Raw genomic sequence first — 23,985 nt, 5'->3', positions numbered from 1 at the left:
GTTGCCTCCTGCCGCTGACTTAAATGTATTCACCATCAAGTCAATATGAAGCCTCTGTGACATCAATAATGCAGCAATGAATTGCAGACTGACTGAGCCTTGCCAAGTCTCCTGCCGTTGCCTGTAAGGAACCTGTTCTGTGTTGTTGCCAACCAAAAAGCCATTAACACTAGGTCTGACCTTTAATGAACTTTAACCCACATCATTTCCTGAAGGGATTTTAGGAGCATGAGAAAAAACATGCACTAATGCTTCATTATTGCTAATGCAGAAAATTGCCACCCCTTAACACACACACAGCCTTTCTGTTACCTATAAATCTATAAGAATATCACCCTCTTAATTGTTCGGAGTATCAGATATGGATTAGATCAAGCAAATGCCTATGTGTGAAATTTGAAGAGCTGAAAAGATGTAATATCGAAGGAGAACCAATGCACCTGTAAGCTAATGTATTTGCTTTTGCCAAAAAGCACATTGCAAGGTGTGTGGCTATTTGCTATCAGTGCCATTTAAGTATATTCAGTCATAAAAAAGCAAAATACTGCGAATGCTGGAATTTGAAATAAAAAACGAAACTGCTGGAAATCTCAGAGAGTCAGGCAGCATCTGTGGAGAGAGAAACAGTTAACGTCTGTGACCCTTCTGACGAAGGGAGTTCTGACGAAGGATCATCGACCTGAAATGTTAACTCTGTTTCTCTCCACAGATGCTGCCTGACCTGCTGAGATTTCCAGCGTTTTCTGTTTTTACATTATTTAAGTATATTCAGTGTTTGGTGGAGCAGCGATACCTTTTCTTTTCCATCCAGGTAACCCTGGCAGAAAGTTTTCACATTTTCAGTTGTGACTTTGTCGGCTTGCATTCTGTATCGCACATTCTCCTTTGTATTAATCAGACGAACAGCGGGTACATCCATGTCCCGAATCTGGAAAAACTCTTTCATGCGGCCATTCTTACTTTCATTGGTGTCGACCAAAACAAAGATTATCTGAAAAGTTCAACAAAGGAAAACTTACTAAACTAAAAATATATGAAGATTCAATTCCAAATGCCAAAAAAGCATGTGGCAGAGAGAGAGGGAAAGCAGATTGGCATTGCAATGTAATTAAAGTAACTCTTGTTCAAAACGGGAAAGACTTTTACAATACTTCAGGAGAGGTCAGTGGAAAGAATAAATTAAATTATTAATGACTTTACTGATTCAATTTCTGTATTGCATTGTAGCTTCAGTGCCTGCTGAATTATGTTATGCTTCAATTTGGGCATTTATATTACAGGTACAACGTCTCAAATCGGCAGCCTCGGGACCGAGATCGTGCCGATTTTTGGATTTTTCCGGATTTCGGACAAGAAAATCTAGAGCGTACGTATGTGACCGAGATAAAGTACTAATGGTGGCGTGGGTCAGGTCGGGTCGGGCTGGGTCGAGGGTCATTTGGCAAGAATCAGACCGATCGCATGCCATTTAAAACATAGCAGCGAAGCCGATAACTAGACTATCTGCCGGTTTTTGGACATTAATTCCGGATTTTATTTTACTGAATATCAAATGGGATTTTCTCAAAAATGGCCGCTTTTTGGACAGCCGGATTTGAGATGTTGTACCTGTAGTATACAAACATAGATATTTAATTGGAAATTAGCATTATTTCTTTTTGTTAATTTTTAAATATAGGCCTGAAAGAAGCAGGCCAAGTGGATACGGTGGTTAAGAAGGCATATGGAATGCTTGCCTTTATTGGCAAGTATTAAATTGTATAATACTTTGGTTAGGCCACAGTTGGAGTACTGCATGCAGTTCTGGTCGCCGTATTATAAGAAGGACGTGATTGCACTAGAGAGGGTGCAGAAGAGATTTACTAGGATGCTGCCTGGAATGGAGAATCTTAGTTATGAGGACAGATTGGATAGGCTGGGTTTGTTCTCATTGGAACAGAGGAGGTTGAGAGGAGACCTCATTGAGGTGTACAAAATATTGAGGGGCCTGGACATAGTGGATAGTAAGGGTCTATTTCTATTGGTGGAGGGGTCTATTACGAGGGGGCATAGTTTAAAGGTGGTTGGTGGAAGGTTTAGAGGGGATTTAAGACGGGGGGGGGCTTCTTTATGCAGAAGGTTGTGGGGATCTGGAACTCGCTGCCTAGAAGAGTGGTGGATGCAGAAACCCTTACCACTTTTAAGAGATGGTTGGATGGGCACTTAAAATGTAATAATCTGCAGGGTTACGGACCTAGAGCTGGTAATTGGGATTAGACTGGATGTCCTTTTGTTGGACTGCGCAAATATAATGGTAAGTACTGCAGGGAATAGAATACGGCCAAGGTGATCTCCTGGACTAGTTTCGATCACCTGGAGAGGTCGGAGAGGAATTTTCCCAGATTTTTTCTCCCGAAATTAGCCTGGGTTTTTATCTGGTTTTTGCCTCCCAGGAGATCACATGACTCCGGTTGGGGTGGAGTGTAGAATGTTTTAGTATAAGGGGTGTTGCAGTTGTGGTGAGGTGGATTGGTTGGGCTGGGTGCTCTTTGCCTTTCCGTCATTGTTCATTGATTTATATGTAACCTTTAGGGGGGCCATGTTGTTCTTTGTCGGTCGGTGCGGACATGATGGGCCGAAATGGCTTCATTCTGTGCTGTAAATTTCCATGTTTCTATGAGTGTATTTCCAGTTAATGGCAAGGAAGTCCGGGACAAAAGGATAGGGCATGTAGGCAAATGCTTTATAGTGTCTGCATTCTGATAATCTAATTGAGTTCCAACCCCAGTAACTGAATAGGATGCACTATCCAAGCACTGCAGTATAGATTAATACCACTATGCAGATTCTAATTATTCTTTATTGCTGCATGATTGAAACTAGTTGAGTTTTCCTATAATCTCCATTTGACCAAGACAAAAATTACATTAGTGCCATATCGAATATTATCTAATAGCATGCAAATCACTCCTAGAGGGATATTGCATTTCTGATCAACGCATGGTATGAAAAAAAGCAAGTCTATCTTAGCTTAGATATTTTAGCTTGATTATCATGTGCCTATCAATAATTTGGATTTAATTGAGCCAAACCTTGTTTTAATCTTAGCAAGAAGAAATTTTTGCAGGAAGATTACGTTTTGCTGAATCTGCTCAGCTATGATCCAATAACAGCATATTAAGATGAGGGGTATCCATTGTGTGTGTGTGGCAAAGGGAAAATAATGCTAAGCTTGCAAATAAAACAAGTAGCTTTGATAGGAGATTGTGCTATGCTGATTGCTCAGGAAAGTGTTTGAAGTATAATATCATTAAGCATTTTTAATTGTATTTCTGGAAGTAATCTCATCACCTTTGGCTAAAAATTTGCCTTCAATGGAAATTGAGGAAATGAGAAATGGATCTTGGTATCTACCTCATTGCAGAATTAGGATCTGATGAAGCAAACTCCGTGGTGAATGATTTGCATTAAATATATGAAGATTTAATTCCAAATGACAAAATTGCATGTGGCAGAGAGAGAGGGAAAGCAAATTGCCATTGCAGTGTAATTATTGGGGACTCTTGTTCAAAACAGGGAAGACTTTTATAATACTTCAGGAGAAACAATCCTTAATGTCTTTAATTCAACTTCTGTATTGTACTGTAAAATTCAATGTCTGTTGAATGATGTTATGTTTCATTTTTCTAATTTATTATTGTACATAAATACTTTTACTTACTTTAGCCTGTAGAAGCTGTGGTCGGAATTTGATATGCTGCTGATTTAAAGATAGTATTAAAGTGCAAGGCTGTGATAATCCAGTATGCAGTTCGATGCAGATATGTATGGGTACAGTGCAGACTACATGTTCGATTTGATCACTGGAAATGTTAATTTAAGAACTAAAGACTTGGATTTATATAGCGCCTTTCACGACCACCGGACGTCTCAAAGCACTTTACAGCCAAAGACGTACTTTTGGAGCATAGTCTCTGTTGTAATGTGGGAAATGCGGCAGCCAATTTGCGCACAAGCAAGCTCCCACACACAGCAATGTGATAATAACCATATAATCTGTTTTTGTTATGTTGATCGAGGGATAAATATTGGCTATGACGCCAGGGATGATTCCCTTGCTCTTCTTCAAATAATGCCATGGGATCTTTTACATCCACCTGAGAGAGCAGAGGGGGCCTCAGTTTAGCATCTCATCTGAAAGGCGGGACCTCCGACAGTGCAGCGCTCCCTCCACACTGCACTGGAGCGTGAGCCTGGATTTTTTTTGTGCTCAAGTCCCTGGAGTGGAACTTGAACCCACAACCTTCTGACTCAGAGGCGAGTGTGTTGCCCACTGAGCTACGGCTGACATCTATTGAAAGAGAAAAGTTGCACTTAAACCCTCAAAACCATAAAAAATTGCAACATTCATGTTCAAACACGGAACTGATTTATTAATTTATTGCGCCTTTGTCACTTTAAGGTTAAGGTCTTAAATAATTCATACGATTAGAACAGGCAGCAGAGCAAACCTGGGCCTTGAGGTCAGCAGCTGCAGTTTTAAAGCTTCTGTACATCTTATCAAACGCCTTCGATGTCTTGTCTGCAAACAGCAGAAGGTGGCTGTCGATGCCAACATCAAAGATTTTGCCAGCAGTCTGAAAAATATTTTTCAGATAACAAAGGAAAAAAATCTCTCAAAATGGAATCATTTTCAAATAAACATGGAAACTAAGACATGACTTGTCAGTTTCTATTTAGAGCAGAATTCTAAAATTGTTTGATTTAGGGGCTCTGCTTCAAACATAACTTCTGGGCACTGAGGAAAATTTGATTATACAGGTTGAACCTCCCTTATCCAGAACTCCCTTATCCAGAACCACCCTTTGTCCGGAACCATTCCTGGCCACCGGGTGGCGCATGCGCAGAACTTCAATATGAACAAATTGAAGTCCTTCCTCGCTGCCGACTCCCGTAATCACTGAACTGACCCTGCGATCCACCACCCCCCACCACATGATTTCTCTGCCGCACTCCCAGCCCCAAGCCAGCCATCCCCGATATCCCCCTGCTCAGTATCTGTACCATCCAATTTAACGTGACCACACCTCATCCGGAAAAAAATCCTTATCCAGAACAGCCAGGTCCCGAAGGTTCCGGATAAGGTTCAACCTGTAGTATTTTTATAACCCGCCCCAAAAGATGACATGTGCAGCACGTTTTACTGAGTTGAAAGTCATTATGTTGAAATGGAAACCAGTCATTTGCACAAATGTGGTGTGACTTTCTACAGGTTGTAAACACCAACAAAAGTGTGAAAAAAAACAGTTGAGTCACTCCAAGTGGCAAATATGATAAATGGTCACTAATACACTAAAGCTAGAAATTAGTGCTGGTGATATTAATGGATAATAGCTTCACATGTCCACATGACAATCCTCTGTCCACTATTTTAAGCGACGCTCACCTGCTTAATGTGTCCATTAAAATAGTGGACAGAGGAAGGTAATGCAAATGTGTTAAACATTCATATACTAATATCACCAACATTCATTTCTGGTCTCTGAGGGACTAATACAAAATAAGAGAATATGCACTACTGAATTTCTGGTTGGAGTGAAACCTTTGTGTCAGTAGGGTTCATAAAATCAAATGACCTTGAAATTCCTGTCCAATAAATCAGCTTCTTGAAGGTAGCTGGAAATTGTTCATTATAATTAATTAGCAGAAACATTCTCAATTTACCACTTGATTATACTCCGTGACTAAACGCAGCTCATTGACTTTGATGAATTTGGTAAGAACTTCTTTCGTCAGTCTATTGCCATCAGCAATTTCATAGCCTACACGTTCTTCTTCAAACTATAACCAAAAGAAATGTATACACATCAGATCTTCAATAGCATAAATGACATTGACAGCCCGTCCTACACATATACATGTATTTCACATACACTGGTACACATGTAGAAACCTCAACTGTACTTTGTTAGCAGAAATAGCTGTTACATTTCTACTAAAATATTGCACTACTTCGTACTTATATAAAGTTATTTTTGTATTTCTTCTCCACCTTCTGCAGCCAGGTCAGCCTCTCTGATCAAGAAGCTCAGTCAGCCCAGAGGTACCCGTGACGCTGGTGGCATAGGCGCATTCCCAGTGGCGCAGTGCCAGGCGATCGAAGTGGCATCAGCAGCAGCCAAGTATGTCGACTAACAGTTGAACCTCCTGGTCTGCAGAACTATAATTAAAACTTTGCTCCACCGATACCAGTGCTTAGCTTTTCATAAGAGATTAAATAATCAGCCATTTTATATGTTATGGATATATCCATTGATATTCGTGTCATACCTTTCTGAACAGAAGGATGGTGTCCCCGCTGATGCCATATTTAACAAAATGTTTTGCATTATTTGTGACACCAAATGGAAGATCAGGAATGTCTTTCGCAGTCTCATAAAACGTTTCAGTGTCAGTTCCTTTAAGATCCTGTTTAGAAGCAATATGTAACTTCAGTTTTATTAATAAAAAGGCATTTTAGCAGAATGTCACAGAAAGTCTATTGTAAAAATAGAAAAATTGCAAAGATTGTGATTTCCTCAATCCACCCATATAATATGCATCATAACTGTAGCTATATATAAACTACTCCTGAAATTAAAGCTGAGTTACCAAGACGATTCACCTTTAGATATTAAATAATTTGCTTTATACAATTATATGCATATCTAATTACTGATTGATTATTAGTGACCTGTTAATCTTCTATGAAATGGCAAATTAAAATGTATATTTTGTAATATTATGTTATTAACTTTACTTTCCATTAAAATTGCATTATTCATAGTGTCATAATATATATATAATAAATACTATTACAGTTTTTTGTGTGGGGGGAGGGGGGTGGTTAGCCAGCAAATATTGCTAACTTACAAATGACTCTGTATACGTCTTGGTAGCTAGTTATAAAACTCGAATTTGTTTTCAATGTGCCTTTCGAATGTTGATTGGCAGGACGCTTGTCAGTTCCTGAACAGTAAATATTGGCCCAATTCTTTGCTGTCAAACTAACGGTGAGGCTAATAACTCTGCCATTATTGATATGCAAATGACACGGCAATTTCATTCAGGCAAGGGCAGAGGCGCAATTAAACGCAGAAATTGAAAAGTTGCTGTTGGAGATTCACCACTTCGCTGTTAGTTTTGCAAAAATGGAATCGCGCTGCCCGGCCCTCATTGAGCAGCGTGATGTTCCTGCACGTGCACGGTAGATACAGAGTAAACTCGTCACACAAAGCTAAGCCAACAAAATCAATTTCTACCAATTCACCACCCAAAAACAAATTTGGAAATTTATTGGTAGATATCAGTAAAAAAAATGATTTTAATGCTCTCTAAAAAACTGTGTAATTCATTTTTTTAGATCTTTCTCGAAAATAAAAACCTAATTCATGTAAACAATATATCCTTCCTTCATTTCTCTGTCTGCTTTCTTTCTCTTGATCAAGATATTTTCTCTGTCGCTTTCTGCAAGCAGGAGATTCTCTCTATCGCATGCTTTCCATCACTTTCTCTTAATGAATACATTTATTTTACTTTGTTTCTTTGTTTTATTGCTTCACTTCTTTGTATCTAATTTCTACTTGTCTAGTCCTATTTTTATTATTATTTCTTTCGATTCTTCTCTTACCATTTTATTTCTTTATCTTTATTGTTGTTCTTTGAGTCATTTTTTGCTTTCACATTCCCAGTCTTCAAGCATGCCCCCACCTCCCCCACCCCTTGAGGAGGGAACTTCTTTCTCAGTGTCTGCTAATTGGGTACTCCTCTGTTCCTCCTCCTGTTCCCATAATCTCCTGGTCCTGTCTTTGAACATTGAACATTGAAATAGGAGCAGGAGTAGGCCATTTGGCCCCTCAAGCCTGCTCCGCCATTCAATGAGATCATGGCTGATCTTCTACCTCAAGTCCACTTGCCTGCACTATCCCCATATCCCTTGATTCCCTTAATATCTAAAAAGATTCCCTTAATATCCATCTTCAGGGTCTCGATTCACGATATTCCAAGTCTGTCATTCCCCACCTCCCAGCTCTATCCCCATATTTGCTTTTGCGCTTCCAGTCAGCTACCTCACAGGATATAAATAATTTCCCGCAACTCTCCGTCATGTATTATCTGAATCACACATAGCTTTTAACTTGAGTATATTGTCATTGTTATAAGGGACTAAGAACTGCCGAAGTCAGTGCCCACATTTTATTTAGCATCACCTACTCTGATGGAATTTGCAAGCCAAATGTTTTGCACACATTATTTGAAACTATGATAGACATATGAAAATGATACAAGGCGCGTTTAGTACTCAATCCTTTCTGGTTTCAACCAAAATGAACAGATATAAATGGATAATAAATATACATATATATTTAAATGAGCAAGTAAAGTAGAAAAAATAAAGATAATTAAAGCGTTTCATTTGACAGTTTCTATTTAAGATGCAATAATTATTAAAACAATAGTAAGCGGTTACCTTAAAGAAACCGACAACCACTACATCGTCAGAGCCAATAAAGGTTTCAATATGAGTCAGATTGAGCAGACGTATGGCACTGGGTCCAGTCCTTCTCTTTAACCAGGTGACAAAGGACGATGCAGTTCTTACTCCTGAAAGACAGGATTCTGAGCCATGTAACATTCACTTTTTAATCTTACGAACATGAGAAAATTCCATTTTTGTAATTATTTATTGAAATGAGTGGCTTGTCATCTAGAAAAAGGAATTGTGTATTTGTTCTATTCATTTTCTTGCTGAGATATATTCTTCATTTTTCATCTCTAACAGCCTAGTCTCATAGTATTTTATGATGTCAACAAGTTAATATTCAATATTTTAAAATAACTGTTATGAACTACAAAATGTGTCTGAAAATGTCACTTCACTTTTCGCATACAATGTATTCCACCCCTGTGTAATAGAGAGTACATAGTTAGGAGTCCATTCATTAATATTACATCATCTGTATTAAACAGATTGGGTTGAGTTTGTCAATGTGTTTAACTAATTGCAAATTTGTAAATTAAATTAGCATTGCGTGATTGCGCTGGTCTGGCTGGCTAACACTAATTAACAGTAGAATTCCATATTCGGAGAACCTGCTTTAAACATCAAAGTATCCATTGTTCTAAGACCCTTGAAGTAGGTTTATACAGTTCTCTCCTGGAATAGCAGCCTTCAAGCCCTCATTACAGAACACAGCTATATTTCATGAATAAATTACTACTCTTCCCCATTCAGGCACATAACCTATGAGTTCTTACACTATATCCATAACACTGATGATTTTGGAGAACGTTCATAATTAAATAGAATTTATAGCATAGAAACAGGCCATTTGACCCAACAGGTCTCTGATGGCTCCATATGAGCCTCCTCTCACCTTACTTCATCTCACCCTATCAACATATCCTTCTATTCCTTTCTCCCTCATGTACTTATCTACCTTCCCCTTAAATGCATATATGTTACCTCAACCACTCCCTGTGGTAGCGAATTCCACATTCTTACCACTCTCTGGGTAATGAAGTTTTTCCTGAATTCCTTATTGCATTTATTAGTGACTATCTGATATTTATGGCTCCTAGTTTTGGACTCCTCGCATAAATCACCATTAATTTGTTATCTGTACGTACACCATTACTTCAGTACGGTAGCATAGTGGTTATGTTACTGGACTAGTAATCCAGAGGCCTGGACTAATGATCCAGAGACCCGAGTTCAAATCCCACCATGGCAGCTGGGGAATTTAAACTCAGTTAATTAAATAAATCTGGAATAAAAAGCTAGTATCAGTAATGATGACCATGAAACTACCGGATTGTTGTAAAAACCCATCTGGTTCACTAACGTCCTTTAAGGAAGGAAATCTGTTGTCCACACCTGGTCTGGTCTATATGTGACTCCAGACCCATAGCAATGTGGTTGACTTGTAACTGCTCTCTACAGTTCAAGAAGGCGGCTCATCACCACCTTCTCAAGGGCAATTGGGAATGAGTAATAAATGCCATTCTTCCCAGTGAAGCCCATGAACGAATAAAAAAAAAACTTCTAGATCATACTATGGACAATTTATATTCATTCTGTAAGATAATCTTAGGGCCGATTTTCATCAAGGCCTCTGCCCGTCCAAGTGCTGCCGATGGCCGCCGAGGTACCAGACGGTACTTTGGGTGGGATATTCATGGCTGAGGTCCCTCCAAGGTCAGCGGGCGGCAAATGAACGACGTACACCACCAATCTGGGTGGCAACGGGTGGGAAGTCTCATTCTTGGCAGTAGAGGTGCGGAGGTATGGAGAGTCGAAGGCCTTAAAAAAAAAAAAATCACCAATAAAAAATATAAAAACTATCCTAAGACCTTCAGGGGACCCCATGCAGGTAAGTTGCTGTTGAAATTTTTTTTAATCACGTTCACTTACCTTTTTTCAGGATCTTCAGACTTATTGTCGGGGACAGACCAGCCTCCAGCCAGCGGTCCACCCCCGTTCTGCCGCCGAGTCCCGCTGACTCCCGACCACAGGAATCTGGGAGCTCAGCGGCCGGGAGCTCAGTTGCACCACTCGGCCGTCCGTTGACATCAGCGGACGGTTCCCGGCGCCTCTCCCCTCACGCTCGCTCCAGGCCAGCTCAAAAGTGGCACTGGGTGGATCTTGCCGAGGAATGTCGGCGGGAGTGGGCGGCAGTCGGTGGTGGGCTGATGAATTTCGGCCCCATAGTTTCTCCATTTTTAGGATGTGACAGTAAAACATTAAAATGATTGTTCTGGTGAATGTAAGAGATCCCATCGCACTATTCAAAGAAGAGTAGGGATTTCTTATCGTCAGTTTGCCTCGTTCAACTAACATCACCAAAAGCAATTTTATTATTCATCATTTCATCAGTTTGTGGGACCGTGCTATTTGTACATTGTCTGGCTTGTTTGCCTACTTAACAACAATGAGGACCCTTCAAAAAAGGACTAGAAATTGGCCTCCTCACCCCCTCCCATTATCACCTCTGGTGGGGGGGGAAATGACGATAACGGGGTGCTAACAACATACCGACCAGGCACAGTGAGATGAACGACTCCCGCTAACTTGGCCAGGAGGTTTGTGGCGATGCTAACACATTGCACCATGATCTCCTGCACCCAGAGATGGTGATGTCATTGTCGTGTGCATCGTCCCCGTAGCGCTCCGGACCCGAATTTCGGTTCCGCCCCCTGCAGCATCGCCAGGTGAAAACACCGACAGCTGCAGGAGGCGTCGATCGGGAGGCTGGGCGCTTTGCGGGGGGGGGGGGGGGCGGAGGTGGGGGGTGGGGGGGTGCCAAAGTTAAAGGGGACATTGCCGAGGTAAGTGGAAAAATTGTTCAAATGATTATATTCAATTTTTTCGATTTTTCTTCGGCCGTAATCGATCAGCCCGGCGCTCTGCTGCAGCCCGTGGGTCTGATCGGGCCGGATCGCGGTTGCCGTCGGGGACCAGCTCACTGGTCCCAATGCAGAGTCTGCAGCGATGGGCCTTCCCTTTAAGGGAGAGAAGGAGCCTCGGATCATGACAGCGCTGCACGGCCCAGTGTGCAGCACTGCACCACTACTGCCCCGCCTGTGTCCCTTAGCGCTCCAGGAAGTGAAGCCCCTAATTTAATGCTCCACTTCCTTTCTGGAGCGCTAACACTGAATTTACAGAAAGCTGGAAAACATTAGCACCTGGTGCTAATTTTTCCCCGCTTTCAAAAGTTAGCGCCCCAAACAGAACGCTCCCGAATTTCTCCCCCTGAGTCTTTGGATGTGAGAAGGTGCTATATAAATGCAAGTTAATATTTTTCCTTTGTTCGTGGAGTAAGCAAGATTATAGATTTGAGTTCTATAGTGAGAGGTCTCTATAATTTAGAAGGAAATATACAATGGAGCGAGGATTAGTTGGGAGGAATGTGTGAGAGTTAAGTCTGTTCCACAATAGTGACCTGTGCAGTTCAGAGGGTTTTTCCTGTCTCCTTTTATGAAAAATTTCAGAACTGGGTAGTCTTGAATTCCAAATTCTTTAGCCAGTTCCTTTTCTGCTGAGACATCGACTTTGCTGAGTACGCCTGGATTCTTGTCGTCCTTGAGCTGTTCCGCAGCCTTCTCAAATTCTGCCAGCAAAGCGAGTGAAGCCCCAGACAAGGGGGCATCTGCAACACAAAGCAAGACCGTGGAAGAACAAGCATTAGGGCACGGTACTTCCACATTCTGCTGTAAAACCAAATAGGCAACAACAACAGCTTGTATTTATATAGCGCCTTTATCGTAGTGAAATGTCCCAAGGCGCTACACAGGAGTATTATGAGATAAAAATTTGACACCGAGCCGCACAAGGAGAAATTAACGCAGGTGACCGAAAGCTTGGTCAAAGAGGTATGTTTTAAGGAGCATCTTGAAGGAAAGAGAGGTAGAGAGGTTTAGGCAGGGATTTCCAGAGCTTGTGGTCTAGGCAACAAAAGGCACGGCCACCAATGGTTCAGCGATTATAATCAGGGATGCTCAAGAGGGCAGAATTACTAATATATTGAACCAAATACACAATACCAAACGAGATTTTTTTTGCATAAATGAATTCTTTAAATTTCATCTCGTTACTGTAAAGATTCATTTGATTGCATTCTCTGGGGGACTTTCTTATTCTCTTTCCTATGCAAGTCATTGCAGATAAGATGATCTTTTTGATCAAAGCCAGGTTAGCCCTAATTTTCTCTGTGTGGGCAATTGTTGTGTACGTAAATAAACAGACTAACTGAAACAGGAGTAATGTAACTTACTGTGTCCTTTATAATAACTCTCAAAATGGTGTCCCAAAACCAGTATCAACCAGCATGTTTACAGCAGTGTGCGAATAGCTCCCGCTGGGTCCTAATGTAGTGACGGTTCGTATAACAAACAGAGTATGAACACAACAGCAATCATGAAATTACAGTGATTGGTTCAGACATGCAGTGACCCTCTCGTCCCTTATGAAATAATTGTACATTTGGCAGATTCTGTGACAAGCTAAAAAAAAATCTATGTGTTCACAATGTCCTCCCAAAACTTCTACCAGCTATTTTATCTTTATGTGGCTAGGTTGGATTGCAACTTATTAAAACTATTTCTGTGCTTTTGCTTATTGTGGTGGTCACTCTTTTTGTTTACTTTACCTGCTTTGCCTCTTTTTGATAGAAATATTCACAGCTATTCTCAATTCGCTCACTAAATACCTGTTCACCAATGGTCAGTTTGAGTTGTGCCAGCACCACGTGGCCCCAGGGACTGAGCATGGCACCAAGGAGTCCCAGCAAAACTGAAGTCACAGAAGGTAAATGGGAAAACCCTTCAGTCGCTGGCGTGATATCTGACCCATGTTGGGATTGTCTCAGATTTCATAGTATTGGTATCAACGAGGATCATTCAAATCAGTTTTGACGGATTTCCGCCAATAAATTCCTAGGTTTTTCTCGGACAGGAGATCAATACAAAATTATTTTTTTCATTATTTCTGATACATCCTATTGTTCCCTCACCAAAAATCAGTTCCACAGATGCACGCAGATCTCATTTTTGATATCAGCATTGCTGATTCAGCACGCACATTACAGGCCGTACATCATGGATGTGATACGCTTGCAGCTCTGGATCAGATTGTTGGTAGGAAACGGAATGAGAGCTGCACACATTGTATTTTGATGGGGAATTGGATCTTCTTTATGTATCGCTGTGTGATCGATATTCTTTATTCTGTAGCCAACGTCAGTCTTTCATTCCTGGTTCCGTGCAATGTCACAGTTAGCACACTGTTCATTCCCTCTGTGGTGTCCCTGCACCATACTACAAATTCACATGAGGCATGTATATCAGACACGGTCACTCTGTGACCTTAACCTTTATTCCCAGGACCAAGGAGTGCTGACCCTGGGTGGGACCTCCCCTTTTATACCTGGAAACACAGGTGAGGAGTGTCTCCCGCAAGTTCACCCACTGTGGTCAGGGTGTGCATTTCTAGGGTATGAGTACAATGTACAGGAGTTGCATGAATGTTACAGTTACATTACCATTGCAAGATGGTTACATACATGACATCACCTCCCCCCTTACGTCTTTTTGTCTCAAAGTTTAAGTCTTTCAGGTGGTCGACGCTCTCTCGTGGAGCGCCGCAGTAGTGGCTCTGGTGGCTGAGCCTCGGCATACGTCTCTGTCACTTGAGGTGATTCCGGCCTGTCCGGGCTGGCCGCAGGGACTGTGCATACTGTGGACTGTCCTTGTTGCTTGTCCACTGGCAGTGGTGTGGGTGACATCTCATACTCTTCTTCAGGTTCCTCCGTGTCTATGCTGAACCTTTTCTTTACTTGATCCAAGTGTTTGCGGTATATCTGCCCATTGTTTAGTCTGACCACTATGACCCTATCTCCTTCTTTGCCAATTACAGTGCCCTCAAGCCACTTGGGTCCCAAAGCATGGTTAAGAACAAATACCGGATCATCCATTTCTATACACCTTCCCCATGAGTTTCGATCATGGAGCTCGGTTTGGGACTGGTGCTTGCCCTCAACAATGTCTGCCAGGGCTGGGTGAATGAGGGACAGCCACGTCTTAAGCGTGCGTTTCTTGAGGAGTTCCGCTGGCGGGACTCCTGTGAGCGAGTGCGGGCGGGATCTGTAGGCCAGCAGGAGGCGCGATAGGCGGTCCTGAAGGGAGGGTCCTTGGATGCGTAGCATGCCCTGTTTTATGACTTGGACCGCAAGTTCTGCCTGGCCATTGGAAGCCGGCTTGAACAGCACTGTCTGGATGTGTTTGATACCATTTCCCGACATAAACTCCTGGAATTCATGGCTGGTGAAACACGGGCCACTGTCCCTGACCAGGATGTCCGGCAAGCCGTGGGTCGCAAAAACCGATCGCAGACTCTCCACGGTGATGGATGTCGTGCACAAGTTTAATATGATGCACACGATCCATTTCGAGTATGCATCGACAACGGTCAGGAACATTTTTCCCATGAACGGGCCTGCATAGTCCATGTGAATACGTGACCATGGTCTGGTGGGCCAGGGCCATGGGCTGAATGGGACCTCCCTGGGGACATTGCCCAGCTGGGCACACGTCGTGCACCTGCGAACCCAGTGTTCCAGGTCTGAGTCAATCCCCGGCCACCATACATGTGACCGGGCAATGGCCTTCAATAACACGATCCCAGGGTGCTCGCTGTGGAGTTCCCTGATGAACGCTTCCCTTCCTTTCTGGGGCATGACTACCTGGCTGCCCCATAGCAGGTAGTCGACTTGGATGGAAAGCTCATCCATCCATCTCTGAAATGGTCTGACCTCCTCGGGGCCCGCCCTGTGTGTGGGTGCCCAATCCCTAGTCAGGAAACATTTCTTTATCATGAATAGGAGGGGGTCTCTGTTGGTCCAGAGTTTGATATGGGGGAGCCTGCGGTGTCAAAAGCCTCAACGGCCATGACCATCTCAGCGCTTTGCTCCAACGCCCCCTCGGTGGTGGCCAATGGGAGCCTGCTGAGCACGTCAGCGCAATTTTCGGTGCCTGGCCAGTGCCATATGGTGTAGTCATACGCAGTCAGCGTGAGGGCCCATCGCTGTATGCGAGCTGACGCATTGGCATTGACAGCCTTGCTGTCGGACAATAAGGATGTTAACGGCTTGTGGTCTGTCTCTAGCTTGAACCGTCAACTGAAAAGGTACTGGTGCATCTTTTTCACACCGTAAACACAAGCGAGTGCTTCCTTTTCAACCATGCCGTATCCACGCTCTGCCTGGGAGAGTGATCTGGAGGCATGAGCCACCAGTTGGAGTCGGCCATCATCTTACCCTGCTGCAACACGCACCCAACCCCATAGGATGATGCATCGCATGTTAAAACCAGTTTTTTACAGGGGTCATACAAAGTCAACAGTTTGTTCGAACACAGCAGGTTCCTCGCCTTATTGAAAGCCCGTTCTTGACAGTCCCCCCAAAGCCATTCACAACCTTTACGCAGGAGCATGTGTAATGGCTCGAACAATGTGCTTAAGTTCGGCAGAAAGTTTACGAAATAGTTAAAAATCCCAGGAATGATCGCAACTCCGATGTGTTGCCGGGCCTGGGCGCCCAGCGGATCGCCTCCATTTTAGCTTCGGTGGGCCGGATCCCGTCTGCGGCAACCCTCCTGCCCAAAAACTCGACCTCTGGGGCCAAAAACACACACTTGGCCTTTTTCAGCCGCAAGCCTACCCGGTCCAGTCGGCGTAGCACCTCCTCCAGGTTGTGGAGGTGTTCTTTGGTGTCTCGACCCGTTATATGAATGTCGTCTTGAAATACGATTGTTCCAGGAATGGATTTGAACAAGCTTTCCATGTTTCTCTGAAAGATAGCTGCTGCCGAACGAATGCCAAACAGACACCTGTTGTAGATAAATAATCCCTTGTGCGTCGTGATGGTGGTCAGAAGCTTGGATTCTTCAGCCAGTTCCTGAGTCACATAGACCAAAGTGAGGTCCAGCTTCGTGAACAGCTTGCCATCTGCCAACATGGCAAAAAGGTCCTCCGCTCTCTGGAGCGGGTATTGGTCTTGCAGCGACATTCGGTTGATGGTGGCTTTGTAGTCGCCACAAATCCTGACCGAGCCATCTGCTTTAAGGACGGGAACGATGGGACTAGCCCAGTCGCTGAATTCAACGGCCGAAATTATGCCCTCTCTGAGCAGCCTGTCCAATTCACTTTCAATTTTTTCACGCATTAAATACGGCACTGCTCTGACTTTGTGGTGCACTGGTCTGGTGTCTGGAGTGATGCGTATCACTACTTTAGTGCCCTTGAATGTTCCGACACCGGGTTGGAACAGTGACCCGAATTTTTGCAGGACCTGTGAGCATGAACTTCGCTCCACAGATGAAATGGCATGCACATCCCCCCATTTCCAATTCATCTCAGCTAGCCAACTCCTCCCCAAGAGCGCGGGGCCATTTCCCAGGACAATCCAGAGTGGCAGCCAGTTCTGTGATACATTATGTGTAACCACTAAGTTTGCACAGCCCAGCATTGGGATGATCTCTTTGGTGTACGTCCATAGCTGCGTCTCAATGCGTTCCTGTTTGGGCCTGCTAGCTCAGTGTGGCCATAGTCTCTCAAATTGTTGGGCGCTCATAAATGACTGGCTAGCTCCCGTGTCCAGCTCCATGTGCACCGGGATGCCATTCAATAAAACTTTCATTATCATGGGTGGCATTTTAGTGTATGAGCTGTGGACATCAGCCACATGAACCCGCTGAACTTCAGAATCCAAGGCTTTTCCCCAGGCCTCATCCTGCATTGCAGACCCCTCGTCTGGTTCATCTGTCTCGCAGATTAGCCTCGCTACAGCCTTTTTGCACATCCTAGCCAAGTGTCCACTGACGTTGAAAATCCGACAGGTATATTGCTGGAACCTGCAGCTTTTCGCAGTGTGTCTACCCCCGCACCTCTAGCATGAGCTGAGATTGTTGTTAACAAAGGGACTATTGTGAGGCATTCCTCTCTGCCCATTTGGTTGTTTCTAGGCACTCTGATGGTAGGTGTTAATGGTCCCATCGCGGGACACATTGTTCCTCGTGATGGCGTGAATTGCCAATCCCCTTTCCGTTGTCCCTGTTGCGGGCCCCCCCTAGAGCCTGTTGCTCCCTGGGCGGTTTTGAAATGCCCTTGCCTGCCTGCGGGGTCCAGAGCCGCGTTCACAATGTTAACTCCCTGGTCCATCGCCATGTTGGGACCAGGGCTGTGCGCGTAAATTAGCTTGGTCTCCTCTTCCCCTGCCATGAAGGTCTGAGCTATCAACGCTGCCCCTTCTAAAGTCAAGTCCTTGGTCTTTATGAGCTTCCTAAAAATCCCGGCATTATTAATGCCCTCAATGAAAAAATCCCTTAACATCTCCCCCCTGCAGGCGTCTGTGAACTTACAGAGACTGGCCAAGCACCGCAACAAAGTCCGAGATGTTTTGTCCCTCCCGACGCCGGTGTGTGTAGAACCGGTGCCGGGCCATGTGTCCGCTACTCGCCGGCTTGAGATGTTCACTGATCAGCTGGCTGAGCTCTTCAAAGGACTTGTCCGCTGGCTTTTGGGTTGCGAGCAGGTCTTTCATCAGTGCATACGTCTGTGGTCCGCAGCTGGTCAGTAGATGCGCCCTCCACTTGTCAGCTGCTGTCGCTCCCAGCTAGTCCTTCGTGACAAAGCTCTGCTGGAGTCTTTCCATGAAGTCGTCCCAGTCCTCACCCACACAGTATCATTCCTCTGTGCTACCGGTGGCCATCCTCGTGGTTCGGTGATTCCCGTTTCTCGTCGCCAAATGTGGTGTCCCTTACTACAAATTCACATGAGGCATGTATAGCAGACACGGTCACTCTGTGACCTTAACCTTTATTCCCAGGACCAAGGAGTGCTGACCCTGGGTGGGACCTCCCCTTTTATACCTGGAAACCCAGGTGAGGAGAGTCTCCCGCAAGTTCACCCCCTGTGGTCAGGGTGTGCGTTTCTAGGGTATGAGTACAGTGCACAGGAGTTGCATGAAGGTTACAGTTACATTACCATTGCAAGATGGTTACATACATGACAACCTCAATACTGAGTGCATCAATCAAAGACTGGCTCAAGTCACAGAGCAAGGCATTATTACTGGCCGAGAATTCCCACACCACTTATGGCTAAATTTCAGCCTATAATTGGGGCAATGAGCTTTTCTTTGGGCAACAAAATGAGTTAAAAGCTACTCACACTGGCTTTCAGCCCCAAAAATCTACCCCCTCTCCGAGTTCCCTTGTGCTTTTTATTGGCCCCTCCCATGACCTGCCGCTGAGTCCCACGTGAGCTCACTTACATATATTATAATGAGGGCTAGTGGTGCTGAAGCTCTGACAGGGGGAGAAATTCGCATCATTTGTGTCTCCCGTTAACACCCCCAAGGGGCAAATGATTTCTTGCAGTGGGCGGGGGCACTACCGGCTCCCGCAAAATTGCACAGGAGTTGACGAAGGAGCTAAACCGGCAATGCCCTGCTCCCACCGGTAGCGCCCCGGCCCACTGTACCGGCGATGCGTGCGCAGCAACCCGTTTTCTTGTTGACAGGAGGCTCCCGAGATAAGGGAAGTGGTCCACGTTGTCCAGGGCCGCGCCGTGGATCTTGATGACTGGGGGGCAGTGCTGTGCGTCGAGGAAACTCTCAACCCCCACTGGGAAGATGACACATCTTCATTCAATCTCCACTCCTCCAGTTCTCCCTGTAAAGTCCTGTCCCCTCAGTACAGATTCACACGAGGCATGTAGTGAAGTCAAGGTCACTCTGGACCTGCACCTTTATTTCACAGCTCTGGAATGCTACACTTGCCTGAGACCTGCCCTTATATACCTGTGTCTTGCAAGTGCACCCCTGGTGGTAAGGTATGCTGGTGGTTACAGATCATATCTTATTACAGTCATGTATAGCATGTTAGGATACAGTTATATATAATAATGTAAGATACATGACACTCCCATGCTCTGTGAATTATTCCGTACCACTTCCTCATTAGCACTACCTAATACCTCTGGGTGAAAATATTTGAGCTTGTGCATGAACATGAAGAAGCAGGTGACACAGGAGGTGAGTTTGAGGGGTGGGGGCAGAGGAACATGGGGCAATAGGAACTGGCAAGAACTCATGGGTGAGCTTGAGTCCAAAATCCGTCTCCTTCATCTCTCTCTTCATCATCATCCTTCTCATCTTCCTCAACAGCATCACAGTCCACAAGATGGCAGTTTAGTCTGTATTCTACCTCCTGATTGCCATCGTCATCTTCCTGCCCTTGTGCACCCCATTGCTGTGGTGACCTACAAGAAAGGAATGGACAAGCTACGAACGGGTGAGCAGGATTGCCCTGGGATTAAGGAGACGGAGCAGGGGTAGAAGCTGGTGGCTGTGCAGTGCTTCACAGGAATGCCACGGTAACAGTGTTGATGTTCAGTGACTAACCTGGTGCCAAAAATACACCACCGATATTGCCATTTCCCACAGCAAGAGCAGAGCAGCCTCACCATGTACTCCATGGATTTCTCCCCATAGGGAACGGGATGTTCCCGGTTGGGGATTCCCACTCTGGTCACCTGCCTCTCATGGCCATTTTGCGCTACTTTCTCATATGAACAAGAGTAGGTCATTCAGCCCCTCGAGTCTGCTCAGCCATTCAATCAGATCATGGCTGATCTGTACCTCAACTCTATTTACCCACCTTTAACCCATTATCCTTGATAATTTTACCAAATAAAAATCTATCAATACTAGTCTTCAAAATTTCATTTGTCCCAACATGCTGGGGAGAGAGTTCCTAATTTTTACTATCCATGTAACAAGATTGAGCAAATCAGGTGAAGGCCAGCAGTTGAGGTGTGTCTGCCAGATGTCATAGGACGGCTGAACCAGGAGATGTGGTGGCATCGCCCTGTTACAGCAGAAGTTGGGGTTTTAGGGTTGTGCTTGCAAGTAATTGCTGTGAGGAGAGATGGTTAATGCTCCCCTTAAAGAGAGCGCATCATAAAGGTGTTCCTTTACAGGGTGAAAAGTGTGCTGTGCTCATGGTGCCAAAGGAAATGAAGGGAGAGTGTTCAGAGTTTTATGCTCCCTGGGAGTGAGAAATTAGACACCATGGCCGAGATTTTTCCGTACCTCAGCGGGCCCATGACGGGAGATGTCGTTGGCGGGTCAGTCTCGCTGCTGGTTCCGTACCGGCCTCTGACATGAGCTTCCCCTGATTTGGACTTGTTAAGCTCGCCCAGCGAGTTTACCGGCCAATTGAAAGAAGCGGGTCTGATGATGTCATCTGATGACATGTGTATCAGCCGATTTCCTTAAAGAGACCATGCGCAAATTTACTTTGACATTTATGCTGTCAGTATTCTACAGCACTGAGATGCTGCAAACACTGACAAGAAGCACAGAGGTGCAGGGCTGCACCCAGGCTCTCCCATGACTCCCTCCATAAACATGTAGGGAGGTTCTTTTCCCTTCCAATGGGTGGAAGAGACCTCCCCAGGAGACCAACACAGCCTGGTTGCACATAGCACAGGAGGACACAAGCAGGGATCTCGTTAGGAGAACCTGGCTGCAGTGGCGCAAACTTTTCAATGATCTCCGTGGATCACAAAACGTTACTGCAAAGCCACACTCAATGTCATCCTGATGTACCTCTCATCACATCCCCATCACTCTGCCTTCCCTTGCCTATTCCTGCGTATCCTCACTCACACCAACTTACCTTGCACCTCCACCCATCCCTCTCATCTCACCTCTCTATGGTGAGACATAACTGTACCCCCCCCCCCCGCAATGCTGATGAGTGTGTAAGAAATGGCTTGGGCACTGTAGGGATGCTTTATGGTCAAGTGAAGTAAATCTGGCCATTGTGAGGCCATCCCTAATGTGATCAGGTGCTGATGCCCTCTGACCTGTGCAGCGTCAGGTGATTGCGGAGAAGGTTGGTGTGATTGTTGGTGCTGCTGGTGTGCCTAGTGATCTAGTGATGTTGGTATTCGGGCTGATTGTGACGTGATTCTGAGAACCAAGGTGAGAGAGTGTAAAGTGCATCCATGCTGATGGAATAGATGGCAGGTGAAGTAGAGATGACAGAAGTGATCTGCCAATGGTGGCATAGGTAATGAAGTCAGACTGGATGGAGACTTATGTGAAAACTTGCAACTTCCTGAATCTGTAGTGGAAATGCAGTTTAGAACAGCTAGTGCTTAAGGGAACATTTCTCAATCAGCTGGGAGTTTTGACTTGATATTTGAAGCTGTCAATTCATCAGCAGATTCAATGGCCACTGATCTCCTGCCTCAGCTTCACAAAGTCTAAGCACAGTAGGAAACCGGTGGACGGCCTGTCAAATTCAAAAAACTGGGATAAAATCAGTTAAATGGCTGTAACCAAGCCACTAATGATTTGAATTGAATCCTCCGCTGTTGCCTGTCGGGTTTTCTCATCGCTGGCAGACCCGACATTGGGAAATAAAGGTGTGCGCATTTTGACAGCGAATTCCAGGTCCACTGTCAATCATTTTAAATTTCGCAGCTGACCCGCCACCTATCCCGTCCGCTGAGCACTGGCAGAATCACGGCCATAGAGTGGGATTTTAGCCCCAAAAAGGGTGAGTTTGGGTTGGATGGGATATTAAAATGTTAAAAATCTCAAACCCGAACCCAACCCCCCTTGAACCCACCCACGCCCGATTGTAATGGAGCTGGGATAAGGGTGGATGACCCAGGAGGTGGGTTGCTCATTGAAATATTTTGGTGAGGCTGCGCACCTCACATCTTTTCTCCATTTTAAGTTTAACTCAGGCCGACTGGGCTTCCCGGGCCGTAGGAAACCTGGCAGCTAAAGGGAGGTGAGGAATACTGGATCCAGCAGGTGAGTGCCGTTCCAGCACTGCTTGTGGCCAGGAGGAGTAGGAGTGCTTCCCCCCGGCACCCTAAGCTTACCTGTAAACCACTCCCACAATCGTTCACTCCCCCCCCTCCCCCCCGCCACCACAATGACTGGAACCCCCCCCCCCCCCCACAGGGCACAATTTCTCAACCCGACCTTTATGATCCCTCCCGCCCTTCCTCTCCCCAGATGTGGCTTCCGATCTCCCCATGGCCCATCTAATCTCCCCCCCCCCCCCAACCTCCGGCTTCCGATCTCTCCGGCCTCCGATCTCCCCCCTGCATCCCCCCCCCCAACCCTCCACTCCCCGCCTCCTATCTCTGATTACCTCTCCCCTATGTCCTCTGATCACTCTGGCCTCTGATCTCTCCCACCCCCCTGCACCCAACCCTCCACTCCCCGCCTCCTATTTCCGAATACCTCTCCCCTACGTCCTCCGATCTCTCTGGCCTCTGATCTCCCCCAAACCCCTGGATTTCTGATCCCTCTCTCCCTCCTCGACGCTCCCTGGCTGCGGCCTAATGCCTCTCAATCTGGCTCGCTGCAGCCGGGAAAAGGAGAGAAAAAATGTTAATCGGCCCTTCCATTAAATTCGACAGGACCTGAGGGAAACGCAAAACAGCCACCTACACCCACCACCACCTCCCCCACCCCCCCATCTCCCTGTAAATATTGGGCCCTTAGTGTCAGTACCATCTCCATCCGTTTGGTTTGAGAGAACTTTTTGATCGGTTTCCTTCCATGAACACCTGGTTCTGCCCCTAGGAATGTTTAGCTCTAGAAACATAGGAATATAGTAACAGCAGTAGGCCATTTAACCCCTCGAGCCTGTTCGCCATTCAATGAGATCATGACTGATCTGCGATCTAACTCCATACCTGCCTTTGCCTATATACTTTAATACCTTTGGTTAAAAAAATCTATCAATTTCAGATTTAAAATTAACTTGACCCAGCATCAACCGCCATTTGTGGACAGAGTTCCAAACTTCTACCACCCTTTGTGTGTAGAAATGTTTCTTAACTTCACTCTTGAAAGGCCTGGCTCTAATCTTTAGACGATGTCCACAGTCCTAGGCTTCCCAACAAGCAGAAATAGTTTCTCTCTATCCATCCTATCAGTTTCCTTAATATCTAGAAAGCTTTGATTAAATCAACGCCTAATCTTCTAAATTCCAGGGAATACAACCCTAGTTTATGTAATCGCTCCTCGTAATTTAACCCTTGGTGTCCGGGTATCATTCTGGTAAACCTACACTGCACTCTCTCCAAAGCCAATATATCCTTCCTAAAGTGCGATGCCCAGAACTGCTCACTGTATTCCAGGTGTGGTCCAACCAGGGCTTTGTATTGCTGCAGCATAACTTCTACCCCCTTGTATTCTAGTCCTCTAGATATAAAGGCCTGCATTCCATTAGCCTTTTTGATTATTTTCTGTCCATGACATTTTAATGATCTATATACCTGGGCCCCTAAGTCTCTTTGGACCACCACTGTTTTTAGCTTTTCACCATTTAGAAAGTAGCCTGTTCCATCTTTTTAGGTTCAAAGTGGATGACCTC

General features: G+C 45.0%; 1 protein-coding gene across 3 annotated transcripts in view; it reads right to left on the bottom strand.

The window, feature by feature from the left end:
• LOC139225861 (protein disulfide-isomerase-like) overlaps positions 1-23,985 on the bottom strand; it is a 50,988-nt gene that overhangs the window by 12,809 nt on the left and 14,194 nt on the right. For all 3 annotated transcript variants that reach the window (XM_070856719.1, XM_070856720.1, XM_070856718.1), the window contains 6 exons: positions 11,961-12,167; positions 8,489-8,622; positions 6,310-6,447; positions 5,704-5,820; positions 4,491-4,616; positions 794-991 (listed from right to left, as the gene is read on the bottom strand). In XM_070856719.1, the coding sequence (XP_070712820.1) occupies positions 794-991; positions 4,491-4,616; positions 5,704-5,820; positions 6,310-6,447; positions 8,489-8,622; positions 11,961-12,167 (920 nt within the window). The remainder of the gene's footprint in view (positions 1-793; positions 992-4,490; positions 4,617-5,703; positions 5,821-6,309; positions 6,448-8,488; positions 8,623-11,960; positions 12,168-23,985) is intronic.

Source organism: Pristiophorus japonicus, chromosome 15 (assembly GCF_044704955.1).
Source record: "Pristiophorus japonicus isolate sPriJap1 chromosome 15, sPriJap1.hap1, whole genome shotgun sequence".
NCBI lineage: Eukaryota > Metazoa > Chordata > Chondrichthyes > Pristiophoridae > Pristiophorus > Pristiophorus japonicus.
This window is presented reverse-complemented; position numbering and strand designations above follow the sequence as displayed.